Below are 21,657 nucleotides of genomic sequence, written 5' to 3'. Positions count from 1 at the left end.
ATCCTGAATTTCCCGAGAAACCGCCACACTGCTTTCCAAAGTGGTTGCACAAGTTTGCATTCCCACCAGCAATGGATGAGTGTACCCCTTTCTTCACAACCTCTCCAGCAAAGGCTATCATTGGTGTTTTTTATTTTAGCCATTCTGACAGGTGTAAGATGGTATCTTAAAGTTGTCTTGATTTGCATTTCTGTGATCGCTAAGAAAGTTGAGCATGACCTTAAGTGTCTTTTGGCCATTTGAACTTCTTCTGTTGAGAATATTCTAGCCATAAATAAAGGACATTGAGCCTATAATTCGTGATCCTAGAGAAGCCAAATAAGAAGGTGAACCCCCCCAAAAAACATATAGACATCCTCCTGAATATTGAACTTCATCAGGCGATGAAAGGAGATAGAGACAGAGACCCACATTGGAGCACCGGACTGAAATCTCAAGGTCCAAATCAGGAGCAGAAGGAGAGAGAGCACAAGCAAGAAACTCAGGATCGTGAGGGGTGCACCCACACACTGAGGCAAAGGGGATGTTCTATCGGGAACTCACCAAGGCCAGCTGGCCTGGGTCTGAAAAAGCATGGGATAAAACCAGACTCGCTGAACATAGCAGACAATGAGGACTACTGAGAACTCAAGAACAATGGCAATGGGTTTTTGATCCTACTGCACATACTGGCCTGGTCGGAGCCTAGGCAGTTTGGATGCTCACCTTACTAGACCTGGATGGAGGTGGGTGGTCCTTGGACTTCCCACAAGGCAGGGAACCCTGATTGCTCTTAGGGCTGACAAGGGAGGGGGACTTGATTAGGGGAGGGGGAGGGAAATGGGAGGTGGTGGGGAGGAGGCAGAAATCTTTAATAAATAAATAAATAAATGAATAAATAAATAAAAGAAAAAAGAGATTGATTGCTCAGTCATCTTCAGTGATCAAGCTTGAACTCTAAAAGACTTTTTGAGTTCAAATCCCAACACTATCAATGACTAGATGATGGAACTCAAAATGTCACCTCCGAAGTGTTTCACCTTCTGTGTGTAGAATTGTTGTTAAATATTTTTTATCGTGCTATTACATGAGACAAGGCCAATAAGACACATAAAATATGACTCAAGTCACCAGGAATCAAACGACCAAGTATTCAATACATGTTCATATTCTTATTCTTGTTATGTAGCTGCAATTGGATTTGGTGAAATTGCCTCATTATTAATCTAAGATGAATACAGGATTGTTAATTTTTTCTGCCAGCCAGAATCCTGATTGCCATTCTTAATACCTCTTTTATTGTTATTTTGTCCTTTACTAAGTATTGTTGTTGAACAACTTGTGAATCTGTGTTCTGCACACTCCTCCTATTATTGTCACCTTAGCTTACTTTGGTGCTAATATAGCTTTTAGTTGCTGTTTTTATAACCTCTCCAGTTCAATCTCTGCCCTGGGGCCAAGGCAATCTTTTTTTTTTTTTTTTTTTTTTTTTTTGGTTTTTCGAGGCAGGGTTTCTCTGTAGCTTTGGTGCCTGTCCCGGAACTAGCTCTTGTAGACCAGGCTGGCCTCGAACTCAGAGATCCGCCTGCCTCTGCCTCCCAAGTGCTGGGATTAAAGGCGTGCGCCACCACCGCCCGGCCGACAATCTTTTTAAAACATATATTTTTTTTAAATCATGCTGATGTTTGAAACTCTTCGTAACTTCTCATTGCTCCCATGAGAAAGTACAAAATGTCTTTCAAGCTGTCATGCCCTGTCTGCTGTAGATGCCACCCTCATTTTCTGCCATCATGATTCTCCAGGAGCATCTTCTTTTAGTTTATTGACTGGTTAATATTGGTACGCTTTTACACTTGTAAGTATCAAAAGGGACTGAAGCTAGTTAAGGGAATGGGAGTCTACAAAGGCAGCATCCCTCTTTCAAACAGTATCCTTCCATTCGCATCATCAAAGCACTGTTAATGGCCTGGTCATGGAGAAGGAGGAATTGGGTATTATATTCAGCATTTCTTGAAATTGGATTTTCCTTCCATCTCAGCACTTCACAGTTTTCAAAGCTGGCTCACACCCTTTCCTCTCATCTACCTCTCAGGGCTCCGTGACGCATGAAAGGCTGGGATTAGGACTATTGCTTTCATTTTAGAAATGATGAAACAGAACTTGGAAGGAGAGGTAACTAAAGTTTATTCTGTTTTTTTTTTTCTTTTTTTCATGGGCAGAAGGGACACGCAAGGTCTTTCTGCTTTTTGCACATATAGCCATATAGCTGGTTATTTACCTGTGGTAGAAAGACACACAAGGGGTAAGCCTTCTTGAGCCTTATGGGTTCTGGTACAATCTTTTCAATTTAATCCTTTCAAGATACTTTGTGATCCCCAGTGGAGCATTGTTTCTACATCCCCCTATGTAATCCTCTTGATAAAGTCATAAAGTACCTGTTAATGCTCTTTTGTTATGTACTCTTCAGGATTTAATGTTCTTTATAATAGCCACTCTAAAGACAATTTTCTGTATAATTCTTGTCTTAGATTTGTGTTTAGAAACTCCTTCCTCTAGAAGAAACAATATGCATTTCCCTACTAAGTTCTCTGATCTTTTATAATTTTTAGTTATTTTCTTTACCCATTACACATTTAAATTTAGAAGAATACGACCTATGACCAAATCTGGTCCATTCTTTGTTCTTTTAGAACAATTTTGTTGAAGCACAGTGACCACTGTCTGTTGAGATTTTATCTATGGTGACCTTGCAGGATTGTAGCAGAATCGAGTAGTTACTCTACAGATAACTTGGTTGTAAACACTAGAACTTTGAGTACCCACTTCTTTCCAGAAAATGTTGCTGACCTCTGCTTTAATTCATTCAGAATTTGTTGATACTGTTTGTTCACCCAGTATTTATTTTCCTCCAATGGCTAGTCATTTTCTGAACACTATTCACCAATGTGATTATAATAATCTGAACATAAGCCTTAATTGTATTTATGTCCCACTTGTCAGAACTCATGAGTTTGGTTGCTTTATCTGGCAAAAGGAGGATATGGTGGCTCACACTTGAAATCTCAGCACTTGGGAGACTGAGGCAGGAGGATTCCAGGCTGGAAGATAGTCTGGGCTACAAAATATAGGCTTGTCTCAAAAGAATAAATATGAGTGTGGAGACTGGCATATGTGTTTAAGTGGTAGATCTTGAGATGTGCACATTATTCTAAATTATCCAGGTAGAAATCAGTAATCATAGAGGCAATTATAAGGTTATAGGAGAGAAGCTGGAGGAGAAGGGAAAGTGATGATGGGAATGGATATGATGTGTTTTAAATATGGACAAATGAGTTATAAGTCACATACTGCACATGGCCGTTGGAAACTATAAATACCATAGAGTTCTATTTTCTTCTCAGAATTTATAAAATGAAGCAACAATGACAACCCTCCTTTGTTTCAGTGGAATTACCTTCAGAATTCTGGAAACTGTGTTCCCCGTGTTGGGCTATAGCTTTTGCCTTGTGTGGTTACCGCCCTAACTTCACTATATGGTATAAAGAGAATTTAAGAAGAAAAAGAGAGGTTAAACTCTTCTGCTTTTCTACAGATCTTAAATGTTGGTTCCTCAATGAGCCCTTGTCTTCTTCATCTTTGTCACAAGACCGGTGGCTACCCAGATGTCAGGGGCTTCAATGCCTGCCAGTTTGGGCTTTTGTATCTGTGGCAGCAGTAGTGGGGACTGTAATAGTTTCAACCATGACGCTTACCAGCAATAGCGTTATTATAACCCACAGAGGCACCATGGAAACCTCACATATGACTATGGTCAGTTCACTAAACAGTAAACACTAATGTATCATTGATGTACTTCTCCACCAAATGAGCTTGGGAGATGAGGGATGAGATAGTCTTTTAGGTGGCAACCTTGAAGTGGTCAAGAACTGTAAGTCTGAAGGCCCTTTGATGACAGGGTTAAGGTGTGCTTCTTTTCCAAATGGTTTTTTCAGAGACATGTTGTATGTTGGAGAAAACGGATCCGAAGGAGTTTGATATCCTGCCGGGTATCCATGACATGGAAACCATGACAACTGAGAGTGTGACTTGTTAGATGGCACTTGTGACCTTTTGCTCCTGTGCCGCATCTCTTTGCTCTGATAAGAAGCCTGCTTTCTCAGACTATGTGTCTAGTTGGCCATCTTTCAGAAATTTGAACAGAAACCAATCAGATTTCCCTTTTCCTTTCTAAACCCCTTCTCCCAGGTGTAGTCCTCCAAACAAATTACTCCCTTATAAATAAGCAGTGAAAAGAACGTATCTGAAGAAGTTGGAAAACCTTATTCTACTTTAAGTTAATCTAATAGAAGATGCTTCATCATTAAACAATAACAGCATAAGTCCCAAATCCTGCCTTGACTCTCCCCAGCACAGGCTCTCTAACTCTAGCTGCTCTTCCCCTTGTCTTTCTATCCCACAACTTGGAACTGTCCTGAAAAAGTCAGTTGCACAAAAAAACAGGAGAAATTGGTCACGAAGTTGAGAAATAAGGAGCCTAACAGAATATCAGTTGTCAGGCTGTGCCAGGAGAAGAGGGTGGAGGAAGGGCTTCGTACAGGTTAATGTAAAGAGTTAAAAATGAAAAACAAGGTCTGAAAGAGAAGGCAGTCTACAGTCAGCTCAACCTGAACACATTTAAATGCATCTGCAGGAGAAGGCAGTCTTTGATCAAAGAGATCAAATATCTTATTGGATAGATGAATCCACAAAACAGAGAAAACAGAAGTGAGGGTGGTATGTACTTCTCTGAGGAAGCCCAGCCTAAAGCCGTAGTATAATCATTATTTTTTAATGAAAGAACACAATTTCAAAGGAAAGTGCAGAATTAGAGTATTGCTAAAACATACAATTTTGTTAACATATAAATACAAAAAGGAGTAAAAAAGACACACATTAATATGTCATAGAAGATTATAAGCTATTTCATTGCCTTTCTCAACTCAGTATTTGTACTTTAAAAATGATATGCTTATTTTTTTTCTAAATATAAATCTTATTCAAAGTTCTTCCTCTTAATCCTCACTGACATTCTAATTGATGGTATAAACCTACCCAGCTTCTTACCAAAATGATTCTCTATCCAAATAATGCTTCATGTGAATTTGACATAGCTTGGGAACAGTAGGTAAAAGAGGGTTTTTGTGACATTTCACAGCAACCACGTAGGATTTGTGTGTCTGATTGAAGGATGTTTCAAAGGCTTTTTGTGGCCAATTCCTGGTGCTGGTAGAAGTGGCTGAAACTATCATAGGAGTTAATATAAAGGTCCAGGTGTTTCCGCTGATATCACTATACACTGTTTCTTTTATGGTGCTTACTTTGAATCTAAGTAGAAAAGCTATAATTTTTTTTCTGCACAGAGAAAGTTATCTTTTCTTTTATCCTTTCAGAGAACTAGAACTAATTTTATTATCTTCACACCATGGTTAGCTTTATTCCAAACTCTTGTGGCAAAAGAACAGCAGGGCTCTTAGCACTGGGAGAGACTTAGTCTGCACTCCATTTCAATGCATTTTGGACACGTTGACTGATGTGCTGTGGTTGCAGATAACTGGTAAGCATAGTCAGAGGGCTTTTCTGGCTTACCTTTCTCTTTCCTGCAGGTGCATCCCCTCTTCTCCCCCATGACCACTGGAAATGAGCCAGTAACAATGCAGAAGGCTCATAGTGGACATATGGCACAGAGAGGCTTATGTCCTACCAAGGTTTGCCTTAATATAAGGGAGACATTATAGAGTGATTCTCACAGACAGAAGGAATGGTACAGGAAAAAATAGTTTTGGTGCTCACTTTATCTGGGCAAATTTGGCTCATTCTTCAAAACTCAGCATAGTTAATAATATTACTCTTTTGAGAAACATTTTCAGAACCAGCCAACCCTTTCCTTGTGGGGGATTCTGTGTTTGTGCAGTGGTCAATTCTGGGTGTCCTTTTATTGTAAGCTTAGCATGATACACCTTTGATACTTGTTTGTGTATTTCTCACACTGAGAGTTAGCATTAGGGAAAGGAATCTGTCTGCTTTATGTTTGTTTTCACAGCGACAGACCAACAAGGAAGAAAGGAAACATTTAGTGTTATAGGGAAGATGCATGTAGAAATTAGGGGGAAACAGCTTGTGTATAATTGAGAACGTTTATAGTTGATCTTTTTTTTTCCTCTTTCTGTTATGATGTGAACATTGTTTTAACAGGTGAAATCTATCTGTCAGTCAGTCTGTCTGTCTGTCTGTCTATGTATGTATGCATGTATCTATCTATCTATCTATCTATCTGTCTATCTATCTATCTATCTATCTATCTATCTATCTATCTATCTATCTATCTATCTATCTATCTATCATCTATATATCACCTAGTATATCTTCCTTCTTTCTTTCTTTCTTTCTTTCTTTCTTTCTTTCTTTCTTTCTTTCTTTCTTTCTTTCTTTCTTTCTTTCTTTCTTTCTCTTTCCTTCCTTCCTTCCTTCCTTCCTTCCTTCCTTCCTTCCTTCCTTCCTTCCTTCCTTCCTTCCTTCTTTCCTTCTCTCTCTCTTTCTCTCTCTACCTCCTTTCCATCTTTTTTGAAGCCTTGTCAGTTATTCTCTTAGAATAAAGATTTAAGTCCTATAAAACAAACAGAGGACAATTAGTGAGTTTTAAGTGTGTCAACCCATGGAGGTTATTTTCTTTCTTCCCATGCCAATTTGGTAAAAGTGGTTCTCCGGGGCTGCATAATTACAGATGAATGACAGTGAATTGCTTGGACAATAATTGGTAGGAAGTACAATTATGAGAAGTCATTAGTGGGAGAAAATGAATAGTCGGTTGCTTAGCAGGTCGACATTGAAAGCCCAATGTGGTTAGACATTGTATTAAATTACAGGCTTTGTCATTTAAGTATATTTATAAATCACTGATCTTTCTAAGCCTTATTTTGACATAACCTTTGATTTGTGGTACAGTACAGGAGCTGCCCGTTGTGGGTTTCAGGAGTTCAATGAAGAAAACAGTGCACATTTGAAGTGTGTGGTGCTCTATTGGCCAGGGGCTCAGCTGACTACCGTGCACAAATAACACTTACAAAGCAATACATATGGTGTTTAGAGGAGCCAATCTAATTCTGTATAGTTGATATATGGTTCTATCTGAGGCAGAGAACTGTGTTACCCGTTTAGTTCCTTGGTCCCAGACGTAGAAGTCCTAGGTTCAGAATTCAGAATTGATACCTCATTGCTTTGTAATCATGTCCAGGAGAAATTGTGGTTTTCTATCAATAAAATCTATTAAAACAATAATAACATTAATAATAAAAAACTAAAAAGGAAATCACAGCAATGATATATTCGCCTTTACTTCAGAAAGAAAAATAATTACTCAGCATCTTGTCTTTTCTTTTTGGTGTCTGTAACAAGCGCCACAGTCAAAAGCAACTTGGTCAAGAAAGGATTTATTTTGTTGTGATTCCAGGACCCAACCCTGTATTGTCGCAATCAAGTCAGGAACAATGCAGGAACCAGGAAGCAGGGATTGACTCAGAGACACAGAGGAATGTTGCTAACTGACTTGTTCTCTCTGACTTGTGCTCAGCCTGCTTTTTTTTATACAGCCTAGGAGCTACCTGCTCAGGGTTGGCAACTATGAACATTGGACTGGGCCCTGCCATGACAAGAAAACCCACAGGCCAACCTAATGGAGGCAATCCCTCCCTCATGTAACTCTGGACTGTGTCAAATGGACAGCTGAAATTCCCTAGGAGAAAGAAAATTTAGAATTGTTCTAATTCTTCAATAAATGTATTATTTTATTCTTGTTATATATTGCATATAGCATGTTCACTCAGGTATAAGTTTGCTGCACTTTATAAGTAATTGCTTAGAAGACAACATTTAGAACAGATATTTTAGGTACTGTGAATTGAATACTAACCTTGTGTCCAGCTGTGTTTGGAATGGGACATCCATAAATGCAAAACAACGTAGTAGCTGTACCTCCATGGTGCTGATGTGGGTAGTAAGGTTCTAACAGATGTAATAACTACAGAATGATTTAGTGATGATAAAAATGGCACTGGCTATAGGTTAGTAACTGTCTTGGCTTCCCGAGGCCTCCTTGAATCTAATCAGCTTGTAGATATTTCATTGGTGATGACAAAAATTGTATTGGCTGCCTCCTCAAGCTCTCAGAACATCTGCTTTTCCCCCCACACTCCCACCTGCTTAAGGGTGTACTTGTTATAAACGGCATGCGAAGCCAGCAAATGAGTTTGTTGACTGTGCTCACCATAAGGCAGCTTTCATGCCAGTTTTCTCTTGCTTTGAATGTCGTTGTCATGGCTTTATATTCAGGAGTGTGAGATACCCCTGCTGTTGTTAGCTACCCTAAGAATACTGGACGTAAGTGTTCAAGGGTGGAGGTTTTCATTTTTCCCATCCAGTCAAACCCCAAGGTGTGGGAGAGTACTCTCTGCACAATAAAGCAGTGATGCCCTTTTCATGGCACAGAGTCTAACCTATGCCATTCCAAAGTAGACATTCAAAGTTTGAGGTGCTTGCTTCCCTATGTCTTATTTGAAAATACACATATGCATATATTATAAACGTATACATGTATATATCACACATGCTATATTTATGCCACACACTAAATGTAGTGTGACATATATGTCACATGTGATATAGATGCACATATATAAACATATACATATATATCACACACATTTACATGTAGGCACATACGCACACACATACACATACATGTATATGTTTTCTGAGCATCTACTATGTGCCAGACACTGTGGAATGACTTTGGTGTTGTTATAATGAACAACATATGTGTTGCTTTTGCTGCTGTGTTTAGTGGGTGAGACAGATAGCTAACTGCAGCACTAGAGATCCAGTCACAGTTGTGTCAAGTACTAGACAGAAGAGAGGTGTGGCAATGTATAGTCTGAGGCCACTCGTTCATTTCCCGGCTGCTCTGACCCAAACTGATCACACAGAAACTGTATTAATTACAACACTGTTTGGCCAATGGCCCTAGCATATTCCTAGCAAGCTCTTACATCTTAAATTAACCCATTTCTATTATTTATATTTTACCATGAGTCTTGTGGCATACCGGCAAGATTCTACCTGGTGGCTCCCGTCTTTCCTCTCTGGCAGTTACATGGCATCTCACTGACTCCGCCTACTTTCTCTCTGTATCTTTTCCAGCCTGGCTATATTCTGTTAAGCCATTGGCCAAAAGCATCTTCTTTATTAACCAGTGGTATGCAGAAGGCAATTCCACATCAGTAATGTGACAAATTACAGCACAGAGCTGAATATCCAGGAGGTCTTGAAGTCTTGCTTTATGGTCAACAACAATCACTCTAAAGAATGCAGCATGTTGTCCCCAGAGAATCTCAGGTAGAGAACGTCAGATATAAAATGCTCTCGAGAGCCTTTTAATATTCATCTTAGGCTCAGTATGGATATGTGTAGTCTATATGGGTAGAGAAGGGCTCAGATCTGGTACATGCTGTGTCATAATTGTAATCCTTGTTTTTCTTATTTGCTCCTTTATACTATTGTATTCTCTCATACAAAACAATTTACATAAATGGGCTACCTACTACTCAGTTTTGATTATGCAGACTTAAAAACCCCTGATGTGCTCAATAATTGCTCCATCAAATATCCTATGTTACTCTAAGGAGTATGTAGGAAGAGGTAAAGAGTAGCAGGTAGCTGAAGTGTTCTCTGAAACTCCATGGAAAAGTTAGGCAGTGATCTCTTTCAGATGGGTTAGTGCTAGGAAAATCACAGGGGATAGGGCTGACAATGAGGGAGAGGCAGATGATGCTATTAAATGAAACCAGGTTAGGAGATGAATTTCTTGGGATAGAAATGTCCTTACGAAGTCAGAAACTATAGAGCAGGGTCTACTGGGAGAGAAATAGGGAGTTAAGGAAAGAGTTTGGGGCTTTGTTAATGGGGTCTAAAAAGAGGGACTACAGGTGAGCCAGCAAAGAGATTGGTCAAAAGTGATTCAGCAAAATCTTTCATAAGCATGCGATAAGAAATTATTAGAATAAGATCAATCTGCAGAAGGTCTAGCTTAATTGACTTGTAATAATCATTCTGACATCTTGAGTTTGAATAATTGTAGCTCACAAACAGGTCGATATCTGCTGTAGATGAAAGTAAGAGGCTGGGGCTCAGAATGTATCCTGGTTTTATATCTTAGTCATACACAGAGAGAATACTTTTGTAAAGAGAGTAAGTGTTCTGAACTGATTTTGCTTCATTGAAAGACTGTCAATACAGTAGGTTAAACCTCTGAATTGCTAGCCCCAATTAACTGTTTTCTTTTATAAACATTGTTGTAGTCATGGTGTCTCTTCACAGAAATAGAAACCCTAACTAAGCCATCCTTAGAGAAGCTTCCTCCTGAAGATATAGAAACTAATACAGTGGCCTACAACAGGGCAATGTGTAGAGAGTGAGCAACCTTGGAACGCTCAGCCCTTAATGGGATGTCTCCATCAAATCCCTCCCTTCTGCGCTCAGGGAACTCTGTGCAAAGACTGTAAGAGCCAAATAGTATGGGAGATACCAAGAAAACTGTCTTTCAGACACTAAGTAAATATTAGTGTCACAGAAAGCATACATAAAATCCATACAAGTCTAAGTCAGATGGGGCCCAGTGCTGAAAGCCAACATGAAAGCCAATCCCTGTCTCTAACCCAGAAGCTATCAACAATTGATAACAATGTGCTAAAAAATATTTTCTCCAATGGCATTTCACTGGGTATCTAAACCTCACTAAAGAGTAGATAGAAATCCTGGCCACCAGTAAATGACCAACATGAACTGAACTCAATGTTATTTTGTTATGTAAAAGAATTATTTTTATAATTATACCACAAAACTGGAAATTTATAATTATAATTTAAAATTGCAATAATTTTTGTAATTTCAAAAAGGAAAGACTGTCAATATTTGAAAGGACATGAATTTATATCAGTAGTTAGATATGCACTTTAAAATTACCTCGGTTTCTTTGTTCATCTTGACTTGACCATTATTTGGTTGTGAGTCTAGTCTTTAATGCCTGTCATCTCTCCAGCCTTTGATCACTGCTTGTAAGAATGATTAGCTGGGAAATACGTCTTCTTGTCTTCACTTTTGGTTCTTTTTGATACAAGTAACAAACATCACAATGTGTTCACACTCTATCTTTGCTCCATAGCCTTGTATGTAGCCAATAAAGAACAGGTTAGAGAAATTCACACATATCTATACACAAATAAATAAACTTTATTTCATTTTATGATTCCCAAGGGTTTAGATATACAAACAAGGAATAAAATTAAAATTATTTTCTTTGGGGATGATTTATGCCTTAATTTCCACCTGCCCTATAATTAGAAATTTTGAACTCTGTAAATGTTTTTTAAGATAAAATTATTGCCTTGAAACTTCAGAAATTACATCATTAACCCAAGGACCTTTCTCAGCCTAGAACAACATGGTTGGTACAAGTGTCTGTGCACACACAGACAAATAAATAAAGAGGAAAGTTTAAAATAATTTGAAAATGATTTATTGTCGGCAACCCCCGCAGTTAGGAATTCAAGTATTATTACTTTACTTCAGTGCAGCCGGGGAGGACAGCAACTTGCTGTGGGCTAAAGGTAAATGATGATCTATTGCGGAGGAGGAAGGGGGATGAACTGAGGAAAAGGGGAAGGAGTGGGGAGTAAGCAATGCATTTTCTCAACTATCACTTCACAAAATGCCTTTAAAAATTTGGCTTGACCTCTGTTGGAAAATCCCAGTGTAAATGGTGAAGTAAATGACGTTCTTAAATCTTTGATAGTTAAACGCTTGGTATGGGGAGTGTGATGAGGGTATGCGCGTGCTGTACACACTAAGCTATGTCGAGTCACAAGTTTCCCTGCTTCAGCTGCTTGACAGTCTGATTCCAGATGTAGTCAGTTTGAGTTCAAAGGGATCAATTAACGCACAAAGTCCTAGGATGACTTTTCTGAAACAACCTACTCTGCTCACAGCATATGTGGGTTAAACCTTTTGTGTTGTAAATGAATTATGAACTCCTACAGTAGAATAAAACACCTACTTTCTCACTTCTAAAATCAGAGTGAAGTAAAAGCTCATTTTTCCAAACACAAAGTGATACAGGGAAGGAAAGAGTAAACCCTGATCTCTGCCCTTGATACTTCATTTACCTGCATCTCATTAAATCATCCTAAACCCCATGCTGGAAGTTTGTCTACTTCTCATTGTAACTGAGAAAACTGAAGCCCCCTAGATGCACTTCTCTATGTTAAGATTAGCTCACATGTAAATTTTATCTAGTGGCAGCTCCTGTGTTTCCCATCTCACTTCTCTGTCCTTGGCTGCTTGTAGAAGCACCTCTTAGAAAATGGTATTTTTATTAACAACTAAAGTATTGAAACAAGTTTCCTCTCAACTTTAGGTGCAGTTCCAGAAGTGACTGCCACCTATCTTCGAGCCACTGCATGTTCAGGAGACACAACTTTGGTTCTGGAGGAAGCTGTGGACTGGCGCCCTGGGGATGAGGCTGTCATCATCAGTGGGAGGAGTGTTGAAGGCACCGGAACAATGGAAGAGGTTGTTGTTGTGGCAACTGTGCACAATGCACAACTCCATCTCAGGACTCCCTTGAGGTACTCAAATTTCAGCTTGGATAGGTTACAGCAGGGAGATGAGGTCTTCACAAATTGGTCTCTAGATATTTGTCTCTTGATGAGATATGTTAGTGTTAAACATAGTGGAAAACAACATAATAAAGCTTGGATGTTATGAAGATGAAAATTTCTTGAATACTTTCTTTAGTGGGACCCTAGAATTTCTGCCTTGGAACATGGTCAGTATGTAATTCTCAATACTGTACATGGTGTGTTTTACACATGTATATAGGACTCATTCTTGGGTATTTGAGTTTTTGAAGAAATAAACACTCCCCAAAGAAGAATCTATTTACTATTTCCAATAAGATGTAGAATGATGTTCTCAAGTGCATCTTCCACTCTTGTTCTTTTTTTTTTTCAGATATTCTTACAACATCACAGAGAACTGGGTAGCTGGAAAGAATCCTATTTTGAAGGCTACTGTGGCTCTTCTCAGTAGGAACATTGTCATCCAAGGAAATCTTACTCTGGAGAGGGTCAAGCGCCTCCGTTCCTGCCAGGAGGTCAATACTGCTGAAGGTATAATGCAGACTGATGGAAAACCCAAAAACTGAATGAGTGTTCTCACTGCCTAGCAATATGTGGTGGGGCCGTGGTTGGTCTTCTGCATTAGAACACACTGTTCATCTTTGAGTGTCTATATCCTTCTGTACTTTTTCAGAATCCTCTTGACAGCTTGTCACTTCATCTCTTTCCTTACTTATAGGTAAAAGAAATAGACAAAAGGCAAAGGAAATAGTTTAATGATTTGGCCTGGGAAAACTTGTGTTAATGAATTAAACCTGGATAGTTGGGATGCCGTAATGCTTTCTTTAATCCCAGGCTTCTCCCAAGATTCTCAAGAAAACTATGATTCCAGAATCATAGGCTTGGGCAGTTCATTCTCATTGATTAGATTTGTACCTCCTAGAGAGGAGGTTTGTTTTCTGACTGACCTAGTGTATACTCTAGGTAAAGGAGCCAATTTATCTTCTGGTAGAATAGCAGGCACTGAATCACACTGATGTGCCTATTAAACATCTATTTCAGGGATGGTTAGTTTAGGAGGTTATGTTTTGGTTTCCCAGACTGTAGATTATGAGGCTTTCACATGCTATGAAGATATCATTTGTCAACTTTGGTCCAGGATGCTGTGTGTGTCAAGGATGACTTCCAGGCATGAGCCATGGATGGATGATGAGGCTTTCACTGTGATGGGAAAAGGAGAAGGTTTTGGGGTAGGGACGTAGTGGTGAATAGAAGTTTAATTTTGCACACATTGAAACTGAGAGGGCAGGCCAGCAATTGAGCAGAGATGTCTGACAGTGTCTGGACCCTGACAGAAATATCAAGGCTAGAGTTAAAGATTTCAGAGATATGTACACAGAGGTGCAGTTATACACAGTGTTGTGATATAAGGGATTCTTAATTGTGGAGAATGAGCATGACCTCACTCTTTTCCATTCAAAGTCATCAACTAACAAATATGGAATTTGAAAAGAAGAAAAAATGTTTGGATAAAAGTGGGTTAGAAGTGATTACCACCTTCAAAATTTCATCAAATCAGGATCACAATTGTGCCAAAACATAAAACACACATCATCTCTTCATTTACTGCTTATAGGTCAATTCTTTGAAGGATTAGACTTTGTAATTCACCAGACAGTGACACATTATTTTGAACTACTGCCCCCTCTTTTGCTGGTTATTGAGTTATTAATAGTAACCACAGTACAGCAACACAGAAGGCTACATAGATAAGCTGGTTAATCTTTGTTATCAGTCAGATAGAACCTCCTGCGAAGAAGTGGCCTCATTTAAGGAACTACCAACAATGGATAAACCTTTGGTCATTTCTGTGAGAGACTGTCTTGACTGCAGATTGACAGGGGAAAGATTAGCCCACTGTGGGCAGCATCATGCCTATGTGGGTGAGTGTGGGCTGTAGAAGAAGGGTAGGTACCTGAGTATGAACTGGAGAGCAAGCTGGCAATCTTTCTTCTTCCACGGTGTCTGCTTAAGTGCCTGCCCTGACTTTCCTTAAGGATGGACTGTGGACAGGAAATGGAAAATAAAATAACGTCTTTCTTTCCTTAAACTGCTTTTAGCCACATGTTTATTACAGCAAAAGAAAGGAAAATGAGTATATCTGAATTTAGTTGACTTTGCTTCTTCTAAGTATGGACTGCTAGGTAATATGACCAATACCGAAGATGACCTCAGCGTTTTGAGGTTCTTTCCCGTTATCAAATGTTGCATGTCCCCAGAAAATATTCTGAGTGCTGGTTTCTCAACACTGTAGTAATAATGGCAGTTGAGCATTCAGTACAGCCACTTTTCTGTCCTTAGTAGGAAGATAGCTGGAAAAGCAGATTGGCAGTAACTCAGTAACTTTTCTGAGCTCTCTGTCCTTTCACTGAAGACATTTTTGCTAAAATCATCAAATACTTAAGGGAAACCCCATTGGGCTCCTAAAGACTATAAGGTGTTATGTAGGATTCAGTTCTCATAACTTCCCCAAGAATTATCAAATATGAAAAATCCATTTTATTTCACCTTTCCTACAGGTTATCTTTTGCATTTAAATCAAAACCAGTGTATTTGGCTTGGGGGTTGTAATCTGACCCTTTCTGATAGGAATTAAGGTGATTATGTCTGCATGGGTGGGGCATGGAGAGGGTAGCATCTCCAGATATAAGAGAGCAAGGGGAAATATCATATTTTAGTCGTTTGATCTATTTAAATAATCCACAGGAAGAAATCACAAAAAGTGAAAGAAGACAGTTGGATGGTTTGCCCTGTGTAACCATAGAACCTTGCACACAGAGATTTGTCTAGAAGCATTCTTAAAAGTCTCCCCTGAATATCATTGTGCGTTTCAGGTAACCTAAAGCACTGTTTGTATTATAAGAGTGAGAAAATGCTGGGAGCCAGGGATCTGGGCGCCAGAGTAATCATTCAGTCCTTCCCAGAGGAGCCCAGCTTGGTCAAATTGAAGGGAGTGCAGTTTCGAGACCTGGGGCAGGCCTTCCATAAGCATCCAAGCTCACTCACCTTGGTGGGAGCTTTGAGAGGTAAGAGACCGCGTCTTGGTCTTCCCGGTTTTCTTCTTCTATGTTGCTGGTACCACACTGGTGATATGTCGGACCAACAAATTCAGAGATTGATAAATGCTTATAGGTTATATGTATACTTTCCAAACTTTAATACCTAAATTAATCTCATGTGGAACTTATTAAATTCAGAGATGCACTCACTCACTGGAGAGCAGCTTGTACCCGTGAGGAAGTGCTGGCGGTTCAGGTGCAGTGTGTTCTGAGGGGGTGATGTTTTGATAGAGATTCAGAGTTGGGAAAAAAAAATCCAGACAGTGTTTCTGAAAACACTGAAATCACTGAAAGCAGTGATTATTCATGAGTTAATTTATAGGTATTATTTTTTTTTATTCTTATAAGAAACTAGATATTTTGCTCTAAAATCAACATAAAGCTGTGTGGAAATACAGATTATACAGGCCAAATACTTACAATTTACCCTTAAATGAGAACTCATTATGCTAAATACATATTGATGAAACAAAAGCAACCACCACCTTTCTAAGCTTCTGTGGTTTTGTTCCTAATAGAATACATAGAAGGAAAGATTGTTCCTCAGACTTTTACCTTGGGTCACCACACTGTGCCAATACTGTTCCCCCAATGTCACTCTAATTGTCATAATTTTATTCCCCCTTTCTTTAGAAATATATAAGTTAACGGATAAAGAGAAATGCAGATCAAAACAACTCTGAGATACTCTTTTACTCCTATCAGAATGGCTAATATGAAAACACTCATAACAGCTTATAGGATGTGGACTAAAGGAAATAGTTCTCCATTTCTGGTGGGAATGCAAACTTGTACAGCCACTTTGGAAATCAGTAAGGTGATTTCTCAGAAAACTGGGAATCAATCTACATCAAGACCCAGCAATAACACTCTTGGGCATATTCCCAAAGGATACACATTCATACAACAAGGACGTTTGTTCAACTATGTTCATAGCAGCATTATTTATAATAGCCAGTACCTGGAAACAACTTAGGTGCCCCTCAGCTGAAGAATGTATAAAGAAAATGTGGTAAATGTACACAATGGAGTACATACTACTCAGTGGTTAAAAAGAAATGACAGCTTGCAACTTGGAGGCAAATGGATGGAAGTAGAAGCAATCATCCTGAGTAAGGTAACACAGACCTAAAGAGACAAACATGGTATGTACCACTCATAAGTGGATGTTAGATATAAAGCAAAGGATAATCAACACTAAGAAACAATGAGAAGTTTAAGAGAGAAACACGCATAGATCCCCCTAGGAAGGGGAAATAGACAAGATCTCCAGGTAAGTAAATTGGAAGCATGGGGTGCAGGGAGGAGGATGGAAGGGAAGGGGGACAAAAGAAGGGGAAGGGAGAGGAAAAATGAGGTATCTGGTTGACTGAGCTGGGACAAGGTCAGAGATGGGGAGTAAGGGAAGAAATATCTTTATAGAGGGAGCCATTATGGGGTTAGCAAGAAACCTGGCACTAGGGAAGTTCCCAGGAATCCACAAGAATGACCGCAGCTCTCTGGTCTACAAGAGCTAGTTCCAGGACAGGCTCCAAAAGCACAGAGAAACCCTGTCTCCAAAACAAAACAAAACAAAACAAAACAAAAAAATAAATAAATAAAAGGATGACTGCAGCTAATACCCCTAAGCAATTGTGGAGAGGGTGCCTGAACTGGCCTTCCCCTGCAATCAGATTGATGACTACCTTAACTGTCATCACAGAACCTTCATCCAGTAGCTGATGGAAGCAGATGCAAAGATTCACAGCTAAGCATTGGGCAGAGCTCCCCGGGGTCCAGTTGAAGAGAGAGAGGAATAATAATATGAGCAAAGGGTTCAAGACCATGGTGGGGAAGCCCACAGAAACAACTAACCCAAGCAAGAGCGAGCTCACTGACTCTGAACTGACAGCTGGGTAACTTGCATGGGACGGAACAAGGTCCTCTCAGTGTGTGTGACAGTTAGTTGTCTGCCTGGGGCAGATTGTGGGACCACTGACAGTGGGAACAAGATTTTTTTTTTTCTTGGTTTTTCGAGACAGGGTTTCTCTGTGGTTTTGGAGCCTGTCCTGGAACTAGCTCTTGTAGACCAGGCTGGTCTCGAACTCACAGAGATCCACCTGCCTCTGCCTCCCAAGTGCTGGGATTAAAGGCGTGCGCCACCGCCGCCTGGCTAGTGGGACCAAGATTTAATCCTACTGCATGAACTGGCTTTCTGGAGCCCATTTCCTATGGAGAGATACCTTGCTCAGGCTAGATATAGGGGGAGGGTCTTGGTTCTGTCTCAGTGTAATATGACAGTCATTGTTGACTCCCCATGGGAGACCTCATCCTCTCTGAGGAGTGGACAGAAAGTGAGGTGGGTGGAAGTGGGGGGAACAAGAGGAGGGGAAGGAGAAGGAACTGGGATTGTTATGTAAAATAAAAAAGATTGCTTTCAAAAAATAAAATTAAATAAAAAAACAACACTGGGAGTGTTTTATTGTTCCTTTTTTGGGGGTAGAATATTTAAAACTTCTAATAATTATTTTTTTTTCTTGAGAAGAAAAATGAAGCACAAATTTGAACTGGTGTTTCAAAAGCAAATGATTTATCTTCATTACTTTTTAGATTATCAATAAAATACATTCAGTGTTAGTTATGAGCCAACATACAGTTTCTATATTAATCCTACATGATCTAAGACCTGATTATTCCAGGGATTTATCTTCGAAAGATATTGTACCAACTACATAGTACTCATATGATTAAAGTCATAATGGAATTATAAAGTTTACTAATATATCTTGACTGATGTAGACTATTCTTCATTTTTATTCAAATTTATTAATCGTGCAAACTAATGGATTTCTTTATAAGATGTCACTAATGCATAAAATATACTTTGATCATCTTCAGTCACCTAATATCATATTCCATCACCCCATTCATTTACTCTTCCTCCAAGCCTTCGTTTTGCTTAAATGTGTTATCTTGACCAATACAGTTCATTTTTAAGACAGTCCATGATGCATATTATTATAAACTTAAAAGAGGAAAAACTGTCCATAATAAAAAAGGTTTATTCTTAAAGAAGCATGTGCTAAAAATAATAACTTTAAATTTTTGTTTGTTTAAAGATAAGAAAAATAAGATTATAGATTTAATTTATAACTCAGTTCTTAGAAATGCCCTATTTGTTCTTTTTTTGTTCTTCAAGACATGGTTTATCTATGTAGCCCTGGCTATCCAGGTACTCACTCTGTAGACCAGACTGCCCGTAAACTCAGAGATCTGCCTGCCTCTGTTTCCTGAGTTCTGAGATTAAAGTTGTGCACCACCACCACCTGGTCAGCAATGCCCTACTTCTACACATACAGCAGAACATACTTTTTTAGTTTTCAACAGTACATGTAAATATGAGGTTCTGTTTTATATGCATGTATATAAAGGTTGTGCATGCATACTATACACATATGTATATGATCTTCAAAAGAAGTAAAAGAGAGAGAAACACATGTACCACCTGCCTCCAGTTAATGGCAGCATTCACTGTAGCAGAGTCAAAACTCAAAATTGACCTGAGAACCAGGTTTATGCAAATACAGGGGAAGCTGCTTCAACTCTACTGAAGTGAAGTGACATTTAGGAAAGTGATGGCTCTGCGTCAATATCTCCATCTCTGCATCCTTCAACAAGAATGGTTTATTTCTTGCAACCATCAACAAATAACCATTTGCTATCAGCTACAGTTGTGCAGCACAGGATACAGTTTCTGTCAATCTGCCAGCCCATGGCACTGCTCATGTGTGTATAAAAAAGTTACTCGGGTATGGCCTGTGGGAGAGTGAGCGAGTAAACAGTCTTCTTCAGTTGTTTCTGCCTTGGCTTGTTCAGGGACAGAATGGGAAGCTGTAGGATAGAACAAATGCTTTCATCCCCAATTTCCTTGTGGCCCTAGTATGTAACACAGCAATCGAAGCTAAACTGGAACAGGAACAGTTGACAAGGTATAAAGAGGAATTTCTCATCCAAGAAATACTGGCCACAACTTCATATGCAAGGGTAGATTTTAAAAATCCAAGTGAAACCACATAAGGCCTTGATGGCTGATTAACCATATTATGATAAAGGCCATTGAATAGGTAGAATTTTTGATAGCCATGTGTCTTTGTGGCTTGGCCAGGTTTTCTCTTTCATGTATGAATAACACTTTCTAGCATTTGTGTCTTGGATTTCAACTAGCTTTATCTTCAAGTTCTAGTGGCCTTAGTTGCCCAATTTTCTGTTTTTCTTTTTTCCAAAGGACAGAGTTTCATATTTTTGTGGAAAATGTTTTCTGGTGGTGGCATATTTTGTTTGAATATGGTCAACAGAATCTGAGGAGACTCTAAAGTGTGAAGAAAATCTTCACCTTATTCTTTTCCATTCAGGTTCCTATCTTCAGAGCTGTTCAATATGGGGTTCCTTCAGCAGAGGCCTTAGCATGCACAGGACCTGGGGCCTCAGGGTGGAGAATAATATATTCTACAAGATTATAGGTCATGCCCTGCTGGTGGGTAAGTACATTTGCTGGGTTAATTTACATATTCTCGAGTAGTATGGGCAGTTTTTCATAAACAGTCTTACTCATTGTTGTATTCCAATCCTACAAAATCATTGTTTTTTCTGAGCATTACCTAATAGGACATAGCTCAAAACACAAATTTAAATTTACTCACCATTGAGTGACTTACTAAGCAGTATCAATAGAAGTAAGTCACTTGAAAATTGAATTCAGGCTAATAAGTGTCTAATGGTAGGTTTTAAAATTTACGGTCATGAAATTTCCTGCAATTCCAAGTTCACACATAATCTCAGATGCTCAGACTTGGATGATGTTGGCTGAAGATTTTAAAATTGGATTTGTGCATAAATGCTTCTGTTGTAGGCTGGGACTAGTTTCCGACCTGGCAGACTGTGCACTAGTTTCTGCCATTCTCCTTTGAGGTCATGACCAAACCCCAGAATTGTCCTTAGATAATTAGAAGTCTCAGTTGGCATCACATCACTCCCAGAAAGCAATCCAGAAGTTTTAGCATGGCTGAAGAGTGCCCTGTTAGTGATTTCCACCCCAACTGATTTCAGCAAAGCGATCCTCATCATTTTCGCTTGTCTTCTGTGCTGTCACGATGCAGGAGCTACTTTATTTCATTCTTCTCAAAGATCGCCTTTCTTCTGCCACACGGCTTTTGCAGAATTTTTTTTCTCTCCGTTCATGACAGTTACACTCTTGGAACATTCTTTCTCCCCTACATCTCCAGGCTAGAACTTCTCAACTTAAAACTCGATGTCACATTCTGATTCCTTTTGTTTTACCACTAGGTCTTGTGAGACACTGTCTTCTTGGAATTTGTCTTGATAGTTTGTTGTAGGCCAGGTTCCTGAAAGAAATAAATTAATAAGCAGTCTCTGATTGTGTCAGAACATAAAAGCAAATCAAAGATTTTTGTAGAAAGTGAGGCTATAACTATAATTGTTAGTGTTTTATTTTTAAATGAGGCCTGTGGTGTGATCCAGGGAAAGTGTATGATTCATGTAAGAGCAATCTTTTGAGATAAAAGACTGAAAACATTCTAATCCCAAAAGAGATGTTTTTTGGGGGACTATGGATCTTATGAACTCACTTAAAAACAAACTCAAGCTTGAAGGCAAAGAGCAGACACATGAAGTCATCAACCATACAAAATCTTTTGACGAGAGAAGTGTGGCCACAGAAATCAAGCCCACGGGTACAGGTTTGACTGTGTTCTTAATTTTCTCTGTAAAAGTCTATGACTGCAAGCATAGATTTAGGATGGCATCCTAACAATATGACTTTAGCATAAAATTATACTGAATAGGCAATGCAAAATACA

The 21,657-nt window shown here is 39.1% G+C and overlaps 1 protein-coding gene across 1 annotated transcript in view; it reads left to right on the top strand.

Annotated features, from left to right (window-relative positions):
• Pkhd1 (PKHD1 ciliary IPT domain containing fibrocystin/polyductin) overlaps positions 1-21,657 on the top strand; it is a 428,039-nt gene that overhangs the window by 173,141 nt on the left and 233,241 nt on the right. Inside the window, exons 37-40 of the mRNA XM_057751507.1 lie at positions 12,482-12,692; positions 13,078-13,235; positions 15,578-15,769; positions 20,194-20,319. Coding sequence (XP_057607490.1) covers positions 12,482-12,692; positions 13,078-13,235; positions 15,578-15,769; positions 20,194-20,319 — 687 coding nt within the window. The remainder of the gene's footprint in view (positions 1-12,481; positions 12,693-13,077; positions 13,236-15,577; positions 15,770-20,193; positions 20,320-21,657) is intronic.

The sequence above is a fragment of the Chionomys nivalis genome, chromosome 19 (assembly GCF_950005125.1).
Source record: "Chionomys nivalis chromosome 19, mChiNiv1.1, whole genome shotgun sequence".
Lineage (NCBI taxonomy): Eukaryota > Metazoa > Chordata > Mammalia > Rodentia > Cricetidae > Chionomys > Chionomys nivalis.
Note: the sequence above shows the minus strand (reverse complement) of the source record. Positions and strands in the feature narration are given on the sequence as shown.